At 46.0% G+C, this 12500-nt stretch overlaps 1 protein-coding gene across 1 annotated transcript; it reads left to right on the top strand.

Annotated features, from left to right (window-relative positions):
* Positions 1-1084: 1084 nt before the first annotated feature.
* HPX (hemopexin) lies at positions 1085-8670 on the top strand. The gene is made up of 10 exons (XM_045557355.1): positions 1085-1216; positions 1366-1424; positions 1524-1595; positions 1775-1896; positions 3551-3704; positions 3974-4186; positions 4446-4577; positions 7819-7949; positions 8033-8195; positions 8333-8670. Exons 1-10 carry the CDS (start codon positions 1134-1136, stop codon positions 8590-8592), a joined length of 1389 nt encoding a protein of 462 aa, XP_045413311.1. The 5' UTR covers positions 1085-1133; the 3' UTR covers positions 8593-8670.
* Positions 8671-12500: the final 3830 nt, after the last annotated feature.

Here is a 12500-nt window from a genome sequence, read left to right as displayed (position 1 = left end):
AATTTGGCTGCAACATTAGTCCATACTTGAAATACATTTTTTATTCAACAAATATTTATTAAGCAACTGTCACGTACCGGGCAATATTTTAGAGGACACAGATATAATGGTAAACAAGAAAGATAAAATAAAATAAACAAAGCAAAGAAAAAATTACTTACCAAATGAGTAAATGAAGTAGTTTCAAGTTTCAGAAGGTGACATAAAAGAAACAAGAGTGTGAAATGGCTAGATAAGGTGGTCAGGAAAAGCTTCATTGAGAAGGTAGCATTTAAGCAGGAATCAGCTGTAAATATTGTGAAACCCCAGTTACAGTTCAGTTTGTTCTGTGATGGGTAAATAAAGCATTTCCCCCAAAGGTGGTAGCTGCAAAGAAAGATTAATTACTAGCAGTGGTGGTGCTTTCTGAAGAGAGACACCTCCTCTTCCTGCCCCATTGCTGTCAGCCTTTCCCTCCCAGGCAATCTCTGCAAAGCTCTTTGCCAGTGGATTTTAAGGCTGGGCGTGGGGCTTGGACATCTGGCAACAGTGAGACTTATTGTCCCTGAAACTCATTAGTCCAAGTGTAAAGCTGAAGAGTCTTGGGGATGCCCCTGAAAGGGCCCTGTTGGAGCTTGGGAAAAGCTGTTCTCTGAGTATTTCTAAGAAAAGTTTATCCGTGTGTGGTTACTAAGTGTATATAAGTTATCAGTGTCTCTAGCTGCTGTAGAGTAGGGCTTGACACTCAGTACACAAAAATGTTAGTCCCCTCCTCTTCTCTCTTCCCCCGTTGTAGAGGTATAAACTCAGTCACAGAAAGGTGATTTTAATCTACCCCTTTCCCTAACTTATGGGCACCTGGACCCATTGCCAGTGGGGTGAGAGTCACTGTTGGACATTAGTGGCATAGGCTGGTCTGCTCAAAAGTTGCTGAAGGGGGTTGGGGGCTACTGCCGGGAAGACGGAGTCTTGGACTCAGATTTGTGCCCAGACCCTGACCTTATTTGCAGTGATGTAATCAGTCAATATTGGCTTAGTCCTGGGAGAGACAGCTCATTCCCAGTAGGCTTGGAGGTGGGGGTGGTGCAGCTGCCAGCTCTATATAAGGGGCTCAGCTGGTTGCCAGAGCTGTCCTGTGGCCTCTCCAGCTCAGCATGGCTAGGGCACCGGGAGTACCAGTGGCACTGGGGTTGTTGGGCTTGTGCTGGTCTCTAGCCATTGCCAACCCTCTTCCTCCGTGAGTAAAGCTGAAACTAGGGACAGAAGGAGGGGGTCTGGGGCAGGGTAAGATAGGGCCAGTTCTTAGGCCTGGGTCAAGTTTGGGGCCAGGAGCTAAGGAAGCAGGATTGGTCCCAATGGACCCAGACATCTATCTGTGTTCTCTAGGACTGGTGCCCATGGGAGCACGTCTGAAGGGGGGACCAAGCCAGACCCAGACGTGATTGGTGAGGCCCCAGTTGCCTGAGTCTGTCTGTCTGGTTGTGTCTCTGTATTTTACCATCTTACTGGATTTTTACTTTGCCATCTCCCCACTTCCACCCCAGAACGCTGCTCAGATGGCTGGAGCTTTGATGCTGCCACCCTGGATGACAATGGGACCATGCTATTTTTTAAAGGTAGGAGGGGCAGAGGTTGGGGTATTTGGGACCTCAGACTCGGTGCCCTTCACAGAGGGTGTCTCCATCTGTGGGAGGGCTTAGGAATTGTCTGAAGGTATCACTGACGGCTTCTCTGTAGCTGTCTCAGTAGGCCAAAGGTTTACCACGGGGTCCTTCAGTGAGTCTGGGTTTTTCAGGGGAGTTCGTGTGGAAGAGTCCCAAATGGGACCGGGAGTTAATCTCAGAGAGGTGGAAGAATCTCACCAGCCCTGTGGATGCTGCATTCCGCCGTGGTCACAACAGTGTCTTCCTGATTAAGGTACTGCTGGGCCAAGGTCAGGGCCAGGCCAGAAAGTCCTAGAATCCACACCAGAGACCCTTCCCCAAGTGGCCCTGGCATGGAGCTCATAGCAATAGGTACCAGGTTTCCTTTCCCCTCTGCCTTCCTTTCCCAAAAAAGCTCAAGCTAAGGGAGTGTGTGTGGTATGCATGTGGGCCTGGCAGGCACAACATCCAGTGGCTATTCTTTAGTGCTAATCTTAGTTCTAGACTGCTCTGCTGCACCTCATGCTGTTGGCTATCCTTTCCTTCCTGGGAATTTTTTCCCTTGGCTTCCATGACCTTGCATTGAATCCTCTTCGTAGGGAAGGCAGGTTATTCCCAACACAGTGGCACCTGGCCAAAGGGGCAGGTGGAGTGTGAAATCCAGCCTACTGTGCTCAGCAAGTCCCATGCCCTGGCCCACGCACCTTCTAACTTGCCAAAGGTACTGTGTGGTTGGAGTGGCCCTGACTGCCAGCTTTGCTTTCCCTCCTGCTTCTTTCCTCTCTCTTCTCAGGTGTCTCATCCTGTCCCAGCCAGTCCCTGAAAGTTCCTTGGGGACCCATCCTACCCCTTCTGTACACCCTTCCTGGGTGATCTCAACCCTTGCCTTGGCTCTGAGGACTCTGTGCTGTGGACACCGGATCTAGTCTCTCTCCTGAGGTGCAGATATCTCTTTCCAACTTCCTGGCAGAAATCTCTGATTTAGATGTTCCATGGGCACCTCAAATTCAGCATCTCCAGATCTGGGCTTAGCATATTTCTTATAAACCAACCTCTCCTTTTGTATTTTCTATTTCAGTAAATGGCACCAAAATGTGCCCGGTTACAAGCCAGGTGCACATGGAGTTTTATGATTTGACCTTGGCTGTCTTTTCAGGTTTATCTCCTCCCCTGCCACGTTCACTGTGTGCCAGCCACATGAGACTATATGAAATTCTTTGAGGACAATGTGCTTCCTTCATGTTTGGGCTCTACATGCTGCTCCCTCTGCTGATGACATCCTTTCCTCACTTGTCCACCTGGAAAATTCCTGCTCATTTTTCAACTCTTGGGCCAAATGCTTCCTCTCTGCTGTGAAGCCTTCCATAACTTCTCTAGGCACACTTAGACAATCCCCCTATATTCTCAGTACACGATGCACACTTTCTGCCTTGGTGGTTGCATAACTAGGCATCTTGTAGGAAATGTAGGAATCCTTTCTGCTTTTGTATAGGGAACACCTTGAAATCAAAGATGGTCTTGTCATCCTTAGTGACCCTCACAATACCTGGCATATAGTAGTCATTCAGCAACTGTTTCTTGAATGAATGAATAAATGATTAAACAAATGAATGTATGGATGATTGCAGGATGACTGTTTGTGGATGTGTTTGCCAAGACTGACGGTATTGTAGATAAGTGTGCCACAGGAGTGTCTGCTTATACATAGCCAGATATGTGTGTGTCATAGTAACGGTGACTGAATTTGCACAAACTGAGGGTGTGTATTGTGTAAAAGGACTGCAGATTGCTGTCCACAGATGGACTCAGAACGTGTGAGGCTGCAGGAGGATGTGGTATAAGTGTATTTGATGAAAAATGTTGTGTGTGAATACAGAGTGGCAATAAATTGGCGTACACAGTTAAAAAGAGAGTGTGTTTTGATGCAGGGGGACAAAGTATGGGTGTACCCTCCTGAAAAGAAGGAAAAAGCATATCCAAAGTCACTCCAAGATGAATTTCCTGGAATCCCATCCCCACTGGATGCAGCTGTGGAATGTCACCGTGGAGAATGCCAAGAGGAAGGCATCCTTTTCTTCCAAGGTTAGTCCAGACTGGGATCCAAGAAGCTGGAGTAGTGGTGCCAATAGTGACGGTGGTAGTGGTAGTGATGGTGGTGGTGGAGACATTGTATGGCTCTCTAAGGAAGGGAAATAGAGAAGCCAGTTATGGTCTAGAGGTCAAGTGGTGGAAGGAGAGGAAGTCATTCTGGTGAAGGTACATGGGTATGATTCTGATAATAGTGCCCAGTGTAAGCACAAGGGAGGGCATAACCCGGCCTCACCAAATGTTTGTTGATTGATTGGACAAAGGTAACCGCAAGTGGTTCTGGGACTTGGCTACGGGAACTTCAAAGGAGCGTCCCTGGCAGGCTGTGGGGAACTGCTCCTCTGCCTTGCGATGGCTCGGCCGCTACTACTGCTTCCAGGGCAACAAATTCCTGCGCTTCAACCCTGTCACGGGAGAAGTGCCTCCCAGGTACCCTCTAGATGCCCGAGACTACTTCATGTCCTGTCCTGGCAGAGGTGAGAAAGCCCAGCCCCTGGGACCTGCAGAAATCATCCACCTTCCCCGAGTTTGAGGATCCCATGAGCCCCAGCCCCCACCTTAACTCTGTGTTGTAACACCTTGGCCCCTGCTGTAGCCCCATTTCCATTCGGGGTCTTCCCATTGTCCTCATGTGGGGGAATCCCACACTCCCACTAACCCCAGCCATCTCTTCCACTGCGACCTCACTGACCTCTGGCTTCCCTCTGTGTTCCCCTCACCTGTTTCTCCCCCCAGGCCATGGCGCTGGACACAGGAATGGAACTGGCCATGGGAATAGGACCCACCCTGAGTATATGCGCTGCAGCCCAGACCTAGTCTTGTCTGCACTGTTGTCTGACCACCATGGTGCCACCTATGCCTTCAGTGGTGAGAGATGCCCCCAACTGCCCCATCTCTGCCCTCCCAACCCTTTCACTTGTGCCTCCCATCCCCGGCATATTTCTGTCATTGTCATCACAGTGTCACTCATTTTGTCCCCCTCTGTATCTATCCTTAGCGTGCCTTTTTGCATCCCTCATCTCCTCTGGTGCATATTTCTCAAGCTTGCCTCTGGTTGCCCAGGCCTCTAACTTCATCCGCCTGTCTACCGTCTACTCCCAGGCCTGTGCCCTCTGTGGACTCCTCATGCTCTCCTTGGTGAATGCCCTGCTCAGTCTTCTGGCTCTCCCTTGCTCTCTGGACCTCTTTTTGTCTCTGTTCCTCCTCTCTCTCTCTCTCTCTCTCTCTCTCTCTCTCTCTCTCTCTCTCTCTCTCTCTCTCTCTCTCTCTCTCCTCTTTCTCGTGCTTGAGAAAGCAGGGCCATAGGGACCACACAGAAATATAGAGAAACATTAAGCCATGGAGAGATCACAGAACTTCAAGGCCATGTGGCCATAAAGAGAATGCAACTGAACTTCTAAACGAAAAATATCATGTATGTCCCATGGGTGTTGAGAGAACACACAGCAATGGAGAGAATATCATTATGATAAAAATACCCAGCTGAGGTGAGAACACACCATCTTGGTGAAAACACAAATGTGATCCAGCTACTCAGCATGGGGCTGATCCTCTCCTCTTGCCAACAAATCTTTCTCCTTTCTCTACCTCATGGCTTCTTATCCATTCTCTCTGCTTCTTCACAACTTTGGCTGGCACACAGACCATCATGCATCCACCTTCTCTCCACTTCCTGATCTTTCAGCCTCAGATCCAACTGATAACTCCCTCAGTTGCTCTATATTCCTAGGCAGATTTCCAGAGAGGGAATCTGAATTGTTCAGCCCATATCTTCAGACCAGGCTACATTAAAGTGGTTGCTGGCCAGCCTATGTATTGGCTACTGATGGGTTGGGGGCCCATCGCTTATTTCCTCTGCACAAAGAGCAGCATAGCTCTGGTTCTCAAAACAGGGGCCCTGAGCAGAGTCATTTCAGCAGAAGGGGAGGTGGATATGTCAGTCACCACTACATACTCAGTGCACAGCTATAAAGAGAAATTGTGGCTGCAGCAAGAACACCAAGGATTTACTCAACAAATTATTTACTGAGCACCTGATAGACACTGGGATACAATTCAGATAGCTGATAAAACACCTGCCTTCATAGAGCCTGCTAGAGGGAGAGAGGATGATAAGAAAGAAAAATAAGGAAAGAGAATACTTTCAGGTAGTATTACGAGCTGTGAAGTTGCTTGAGGCCAGGAATTCGATACACATCTGGGCGACATAGCAAGACCCTATCTCTAAAAATTTTTTTAAAAAATTAGCTGGGCATAGTGGTGCATGCCTAGCTACTCAGGAGGCTGAGGTAGGAGGATTGCTTGAGCCCAGGAGTTTGAGGCTGCAGTGAGCTGTGACCATACCATTCCACTCCAGCCTGGGTGACAGAGCAAGACCCTGTCTCTAAAAAATAAAATAAAATAAAAAGCTGTGAAGAAGATAAGACAGGAGAATGAGATAGAGGTGAGGAGAATGAGGGCCCCTCTTCTGAAGAGATTGTGTTTTGAGCTAAGATTTCAGTGATAAAAAGGGATTAGCCACACAAAGCACTGGAGGAAAAGCATTTTGGGGAAGGTGAGTAGAAAATACTTTGAGGAATTGAGAAAGAAGACTGATATGGCTGGAAGGAGCAGGTAGGTGGCTAGACAGAGGGAGGGAGGGAGGCAGGGGCCAGGTTACCTAGGCCTGGTAAGGATTTTCAACCATAAAAGGTAGCCAAGAGAAAGTCTTGAGCAGGGCTGTGATATGTTCTGACTTATTTTTGTTTTTAAAGATCATCCTGGCTTTGTGTGAAGCATCAGTCATAAAGCTATGATTGTGTAAGCAGGGGCCAGCTGGTAGTTCCTGCAGTTTTCCAGATTAGAGGTGTTGAGAGTTTGGACTAGGATGATAGTAACAGAGGTGGTGAGGAGTCATCATGGTATATTTTGAAGGTAGGGCTGACAGCATTAACTGATAGATTGGATATTGGTTGGAGTGGGGAAGTGAAAAGAGAGTTTTCAAGGATGACTCAGCTTTTTGGGACTGGCAACTGGGTGGCTGGTGGTTTCGTTTTCTAAAATTGGAAAAGACTAGGGAATAGGGTAGTGTGTGTGTGTGTGTGTGTGTGTGTGTGTGTGTGTGTGTGTGTGTTTGGTGGAGGCAGAAATCAGTTTGGACATGTTAGGTTTTTGGTGCCTAATGGCACCAAACGAGCATACCAGGTAGGCAGTTGAGTTTGAGCCTGAAGCTCAAAGGAGGGGTCAGTCAGAGATGAGGAGAACAGATTGGGAGTCATCAGCACATAGATGGCATTTGAAACCCCTAGATTAAGTGAGATCACCAAGGAAGTGAGGGTAGAGAGGGAAGAGAAGAGGCCCAAACTAGGGGATTTCAATGTTTAGATATCAGGCTGGAGAGAAGAGAAGTCGAGAAGGTAAGGGGAACACTGGGAGAGTCTGGCATCACAGAGGCCAAGATCCAAAAAAGATATTTAGAGAAGAAGGGAGTGGTGCACAGTCAAGTGCTACAGAGAAGTAGAGTCGATGAAGACAGAGAATTGACCATTAGGTTTGGCAAGTTGGCAGATACTGGTGTCATTTATAAGAACTATTTCAATGAAAGAGGGAAACAGAAGTGTAATTGAAGAGGATTGAGCAAAAAAGGATAAACAGGAGCCTAGTTAATTTCTTAATAGATTGTTATGGAAATGTCCAGAAGAAAATGGGATACTGGCCTGGCTATTCTCTCACTCTCCAGAGTGAGAACACTCAGCGCAAGCTTCTTGTGGTGCTTCCCCTTCAACTTCTGGCCATGCTATCTCATCGTCTCTAACCACAGCTCTGCACGTGGACACCTGAGACCCTCAGGGAGCTCCCATCAAGCACCATGATGTTAGCCTTACCTGGAAGCTCGACCACTGTTCCCCATGCTTGCATTTCTTTCAGGCCCCTGCTGACTCCTGTTCCAACCAGGCCATAATGCCCAACATTGCTGACCAAATCTTGCTCTACTTCTCCCTCTCTCCTGGCCTCTTCTGTCTTGGCCTCTGGCTGCATTCTCTCCCTCTCATGACTGCATCTGCCACTAGACTCTTCTCTGCCTGGGCTTTTACCACCAGCAACTAGAACAACTTATGATGCCCCACAGGGTCCCACTACTGGCGTCTGGACACCAGCCAGGATGGATGGCATAGCTGGCCCATTGCTCATCAGTGGCCCCAGGGTCCTTCAACGGTGGACGCTGCCTTTTCCTGGGAGGAAAAACTGTATCTGGTCCAGGTGTGTGTTGGGAAAGAGGCTTGAGGTGGAGACTGAGATAAAAATATCCAGTTCTGTGCTGATAACTGTCCTTTGTCCTCCAGGGCACCCAGGTATATGTCTTCCTGACAAAGGGAGGCTATACCCTGGTAAGTGGTTATCCAAAGCGGCTGGAAAAGGAACTTGGGAGCCCTCATGGGATCAGCCTTGAGTCTGTGGATGCAGCCTTTATCTGTCCTGGGTCTTCTCGGCTCCATATCATGGCAGGTGAGGGACTTCTGGGTACTCAGGGGGTGACTTGTTCTGCTGCTTCTCCGTGGCAGATCCCCAACAAGGGCATGAGAAGGGCTAGGTCAGGATCCCCATGACATGGAACCATGTTATGTTTGGTGCCTTCTTTCCAGGACGGCGGCTGTGGTGGCTGGACCTGCAGTTAGGAGCTCAAGCCACGTGGACGGAGCTTCCTTGGCCCCACGAGAAGGTTGATGGGGCCTTGTGTATGGAAAAGTCCCTTGGCCCCAACTCATGTTCTGCCAATGGCCCCGGCTTGTACCTCATCCATGGCCCCAATTTGTACTGCTACAGTGATGTGGAGAAACTGAATGCAGCCAAGGCCCTTCCCCAGCCCCAAAAAGTGACCAGTCTCCTGGGCTGCACTCACTGAGGGGTCTTCTGAGCTGAGTCTGGTCCAGCCTCACCTCCCAGTTCCTCATAATAAAGCCAAATTGCTTCTTCACTTGAATCAAGGGGCCTTTGTTGTTGAACAATCCTACTTCTTTCTTTTAATTGAAAAGTTAGCAGCTTCTCTTTTGAGTCTCTCAAGCTCAAATAAGGCTGTGAGAAGCAAGGGAGGGGAGGGCTAAGAGACAAACCTCATTTCTGCACAGATGATTCTTAGATCCAGGTCATAAACTGGCTTTTTGCAGACTATCTACACACAGCGGGGAAAAGAGGACTCCAGCAGATGTGGGGATACCACTGAGGAGGTTGGTGCTGTGGTCCAGGTGGTAGATCATGAAGGCCTGGACACATTGGCAGTGGTGATGAAGAGAAGTGGGCTGATTAGAAATATTTAGAAGTCATAGTCTATAGGACCTGCTGATAGATTGGATGTGAAGGTGAGGGAGAATGAGGGATCTCACCTCCAAACTGCTCTGTGGTCCCTTTTCCTGGTTCATCACTGTTCCTCTTCTTCCCAAACTTTCCATAGTGTCCTCTCAAAGTCACACCCAAGGGCTACTAAGTTTCCCTATATCTTTGCATACTCCATAGTTCATAATCTTCTCTGCCTCTTTGCCTCCAGCTTTAACTGAGAGCATCTCTACCCCAGGGCTCTCTTCCTTTCCCTGTAGCTGTCCCAATGGATGGGAAGCTGTGTCAGCATCTGCATGATTTCCATTCACATCTGCACCATGTTTCTTTCTCTTTCTATGAAGATTAAATTACTCCTCTTTTAGCATAGTGCAAGTAAGGCATATCATTCTCTCTGCTATTCTTATGGCCATCATCCACCACCCTCCTATGTCTTCTCAATTGCTGAAGGCTTTGCAGACTGAAGTTCCTGCTTCAGCCACCCCGTTACTGTGGCCAAACCCTGGCTGTACCTATCACTCACAATTCCTCCACCTGTGGAAACATTCCTTAAATTCCAATATCTCTCTCGTGAGTACAACCTCTTATCCTCATCCTTCTGCCTCCCTTACAACTTCATTCCCACCCTCCTGCTCTTTGACTTTGTTACTCTCACAGTCTTCCATCTCTTAAAAGCTATTTTTTCCTGCCCAAATTGAACATCAAGTTTGATTACCTGAACAACTTTCTTAACAATACTTTTATTTCTCTTCCCCCTTTAACTTCTATTTTACCTAGCTATAAAAAAGAAAAGAAGTCAACGACAAAAAAAAACCAACTGTAGGTCAAAGAAAGAGTGAGAACTTTAGAGTCAGACATATCTGAATTCCAGTCTCAGGCCAGCCACTTACTAACTCTGTAGATTTGAGAAACAACCTCTCTGAGCTCCATGTGTGTGTGCATGTACATGTGCATGTGTATGCAAAGTGGGAACGGGTATTGTATCAATCACTGTTCAATAAGGATACAGAAACCACTCAATATATTCCCAGTAGAGAAGGATTGGATACAAGGAATTAGTTATAAACTTGTCGGTAAGTTTGGAGACACATAAGAGGGAAAACAGTATTAGCCAGAGATCAGGAAGTTACTACAAATCTTCATTTAGAGGTGCAAATGGGAAAAAAGGTACAGCCCCCAAATGAGAAAGCTGGAGTGCACAAATGTGCATCAGCTGCTGATGCCATTGGAGTTTGTATTGCTGATACTGCTGGAACCACCTCCACTTCCGCTGGGCAGGAACTCCTGCTGCTGACGTTGCCAGAGGCAGTGCCAGATATAGAAGGGCTTTTCCCTTTCTCTCACTTTCAGTCTTAACTTCAACAAAGCTGACAAGGGAGTCTGAGAAATGTGGTTTTCAGATTTCCAGCTTTGGTGGTACAGGAGAGATTATAGAAAAGTGGATGTGGAAATGAGCACCGATAGGCAATATCTGCCTCATGTATTCAGATTCATCATAACTTTTGGTTGCAAGCAAAAAAAAAAAAAAAAAAAAAATCACCCAATTTAAAGTGGTATAAGCAAAAAGGGAATTTATTCACTTCTGAACCTAAAAAGTCTAGCGGCAGATTTTGACTTCAGGCAGAGGAAAATATAGGTGTTAACTTGATGTTATCAAGCATCTCTCTCTTTCCATCCCTTAGCTCTGCTTTCTCTGAGTTGGCTTCGTTCTCAGGAAGGCTCATCCTTCCTAGTGGCAAGATGTCCACTAAGCTTACATTCTATCAGCACCTCCTGCCAAATAGTTTCAGAAAAATTCCTGAATCTGATTTTCACTGGCTCAAATTTCATCATATGCCCATCTCTGAATTGATGGGCAGAGGCCATCCTGGGTTAGGAGCCCACCACTGAAGTGGGTTGTGGGACTGGGATGATTCCCATCCGAGCCACATGGACAAAGAGTGGGGAGGGGATGGGTCTCCAGAGAAAACTGATGTGATGTTACCAATAAAAGGGGGAACGGATGGTGGGCAGATAGCAACAACAATGACAACAACAACAGATGTTCATGAGAGGATAATACCTACCTTGTGAGGTTGTCCTTGTTCCCTATCTAACCTTCCTTTTCTTCCTCAGCTAAAGGCTTTGAAAATATTGATATCACTGGGCATGAAATATGATGACCTCTTCCCTGCTCTGACCTTTTAAGTTGCCCTGCATGCACCCTTCTTCTCACCCCATCCCTCCATCTATTAAGGTGTCCAATTCTTCTATGAGCCCTTAGTCCCAAACCTTTCATTTCTCTCATCACTTCTAGAGTCTCCTTCTGTTTCTCATCTTTTTTCCTTATTTTCAAATTGATTTTCTCCACTGGTATCTTTTGGTAGTTTTATACCCATGTTCAAGTTTCTACCATCTTTAAAAAAAAAAGACACAAACAGAATGTTTTTTTTTAACCTGAGAGATGAACTTCATTTTTTTTAAATTTCTTTTTTATTAATATTATCTTTGAGAATCATAATTATACCTTTATGGGATACAATGTAATGTTTTGATATATGTATATAATGTGTAATGATTAAATCAAGCTGATTAATATCCCTCACCTTGGCTACCTATAATTTTTTATGATGAGACATTTGAAATTCACTTTCTTGGTTATTTTGAAATATACAATACATTATTATTGGCTATAGTCACCCTGCTGTGCAGTAGATCTCAAAACCCATTCCTCCTGTCTGTCTGGAACATTGTATCCTTTGATCAACAACTCCTCATTTCCTCCCTCCCCACCCACCAACCCATGGTAACCACCGTTCTCCTGTCTACTTCTATGAATTTGACTTTATTATATTTCATATATAAGTGAGATCATGTGGTATTTGTCTTTCTGTACCTGGCTTATTTTACTTAGCATAATGTCCTCTAGGTTTATCCATATTGTTGAAAAATGACAATATTTCTCCCTTTTTAAGGAAGAATAGTATTCATTTTGTATATTAACATATACTACATTTTCTTTATCCATTCATCTGCTGATGGACATTTAGGTGGATTCCATATCTTGGCTATTGCTAATAATGCGGCAATGAGCATGGGGAGTGCAGATATCCCTTCAATCTATTGATATATTGATTTTAGTTCCTTTGGATATATACCCAGCAGTGGAATTGCTGGATCATATAGTAGTACTATTTTTAGTTTTTTGAGGAACCTCCATACTGTAGAAACAGAATCTTTAACCTCACATCACTTTTCAGCTACTGTCTTTCTTCCAAATTTTTCAAAAGGGAGTTCTGCACTTATTTATTCTATTTCTTCCTTTTCCATTTGCTCAATTCATTGCACTGTGGCTTCTGCCTCCATTTTCTGCTGATACAGATCAGCTCATGAGGAACCATGACCTCCATGTTGCCAAATTCAAAAGATACATTCTTGCCTTGATCTTTTTGGAAATCTTTGCTGTATTTGATGGTGTTGACCACTTCTTTCTCCTTGAAA

Source organism: Lemur catta, chromosome 7 (genome assembly GCF_020740605.2).
Source record: "Lemur catta isolate mLemCat1 chromosome 7, mLemCat1.pri, whole genome shotgun sequence".
Taxonomy (NCBI): Eukaryota; Metazoa; Chordata; class Mammalia; order Primates; family Lemuridae; genus Lemur; species Lemur catta.
Note: the sequence above shows the minus strand (reverse complement) of the source record. Positions and strands in the feature narration are given on the sequence as shown.